The sequence below is a fragment of the Hevea brasiliensis genome, chromosome 7 (genome assembly GCF_030052815.1).
Source record: "Hevea brasiliensis isolate MT/VB/25A 57/8 chromosome 7, ASM3005281v1, whole genome shotgun sequence".
Lineage (NCBI taxonomy): Eukaryota > Viridiplantae > Streptophyta > Magnoliopsida > Malpighiales > Euphorbiaceae > Hevea > Hevea brasiliensis.
The window spans coordinates 11,885,005-11,886,977 of NC_079499.1; the positions used below are offsets into that span (position 1 = coordinate 11,885,005).

Below are 1,973 nucleotides of genomic sequence, written 5' to 3' on the forward strand. Positions count from 1 at the left end.
AATAAATTAATTTAAAATAAAAAAATAACTATAATTTATGACAGATGAAAAAGGAAAAATGAGATTATCATTATGGCATATAAGGCAATAATATCATATTAACTAAGCTGTAAATTAGCAGTTGGAAACTAAATAAAAACGTCTTTTTCTCACACTCGTTAGTTCTTATGGAAGTCCAACATGGTTGATTGCAGCTATCTTTGCGTTTAACTCAAGGCTAAAGACACCTATTTTTTATATCTTGTGTCTCGTAAAACCCACCTATCTACTAAGAACAGCTTCCAAACCCTACAAATTCGCAAGGAGCACAGTCAAATTAACAAGGTAGATCACCATGGAGAGTCTTCCACGTGAGATCATGCTCAACATACTTTCTAGACTACCCACACCATCTTTACTCAATGCTAAGCTTGTAAACCGGTCATGGCAGAACTTAGCTGAAGACCCAATTCTTATTGATCTCCATTTCACCCATATGGCTGCAAATAATACTAATCCATGTCTTATCTTACATGGTGACCATCCTATTCAAAACCAGCTCTATGCTTTGTACTTTTATCCTAACAACAGCAATGTTGGGTTGGTGAAAAGAATTTCTCTACCTCAATACCTGATTTTGACATCGCAGCCTCTTGCAATGGTTGGTTATGCTTATCTAATTCTTCACGGGATAGATTCCATTTGTACAATCCTTTCACCAGTGACCTCTTGGAGTTGCCTAATAAGTCCACTCATCAGAATGAAGATGTCTGCACAGTACTTGGATTTGGGATCAGGCAGAGACAAAGGAGTATAAATATCTGAAGATCTCCCATGGCACAAAGAATGTTAGAGGCTGCCGTAGGATTTGTGCATATCCTCAATCAAAAGCTGAAATTTTGACTGTGGGCAGCCCAATTTGGAGGAGCTTAGGACAGATATCTTATAATCTCGTTCAGTCTCCATCACAGATTATGGTTAATGGGAAACTTCATTGGGTTAATTCGCCATTCATCCATCCCCGACGTAATAACAGACTCATCTCTTTTGACTTGGCAGATGAGAAATTTCAGATGGTTCCAAATCCAGATTCTGCTGGCTTTGAAAGGCATGGTTCCCACAGACTCAAGTTGGTAACTATAGGAGGATGCCTTTCTGTAGTTCTGAATATCAATTATGGGTCATTTGAGATTTGGGTAATGAAGGAATATGGAGTGAGGCAATCTTGGACCAAAGAATTCAATATTAGTAGTGACTTGCCTAGAGAATTGGAAGAAGAAGTAGTTGATCCTGCCTTTAAAATTTCAAGAATGTATAGAAGGTCATTTACTAGAGTTATATGTAGTGTGAAAAATGGTGAAATATTGCTGCAATACAAATGTAGAGCTTTGCTTTCTTATGATCCAAGGCAGGGGACATTTAAGGATATTAAAATTCCAGGAATGCCAAATATGTTTGAAGCAGTTGCTCATGATGGTAATCTCAATGGGATTGACAGCCTGCTTATTGGTATGTAAATAATGAAGGGGATGCTTCATTTTTTCTGAGAGTTTCATTGGGTTTTAGTATTTCTTTTTTCCTTTCTGTATTTTATATTGTAAAATTAAATAATCTAATTATATATGGATGATTATATATATATAGTTTTTTTTATTCTTTTTTATATTAACAAAATAATATATCCTGTTATAAAAAGCATATTTTATATTAAAAATTATTTATATATTAAATTGAACGGATAAATTTTATCCATCGTCCTTTAACTTTGATGGTTGTTTTATTAATATTCTTCAATTTTAGTTTATATCATAAAAATCCTCTACCTTTAATTTAACACAATTCAAAATCTCTTAGACATCGTCTGCAAAAAAAAAAAATGCTTTGTTCTAATAAAAACAATAAAAAATTTCTTTATCTGCCATGTGGTATTTTAATAGTAAAAAAAAAAAAAAAAATTCTCTTCCTAGCCCTCTCTTATCTCTCTGTGGCTAGAA

General features: G+C 33.7%; 1 protein-coding gene across 1 annotated transcript; it reads left to right on the plus strand.

Moving 5' to 3' along the window:
• The first annotated feature begins 334 nt into the window (after positions 1-334).
• On the plus strand, positions 335-1,496 carry LOC131181334 (F-box protein At3g07870-like). Its single transcript, XM_058149367.1, has 2 exons — positions 335-640; positions 777-1,496. Exons 1-2 carry the CDS (start codon positions 335-337, stop codon positions 1,494-1,496), a joined length of 1,026 nt encoding a protein of 341 aa, XP_058005350.1.
• Positions 1,497-1,973: the final 477 nt, after the last annotated feature.

Excerpts from the sequence above, each read along its gene's own strand:
- LOC131181334 (XM_058149367.1), top strand. The coding sequence starts at position 335 with ATGGAGAGTCTTCCACGTGAGATCATGCTCAACATACTTTCTAGACTA. Across the intron at positions 641-776 it reads CATCGCAGCCTCTTGCAATG|GCAGAGACAAAGGAGTATAA; the intron begins GTTGGTTATGCT and ends ATTTGGGATCAG.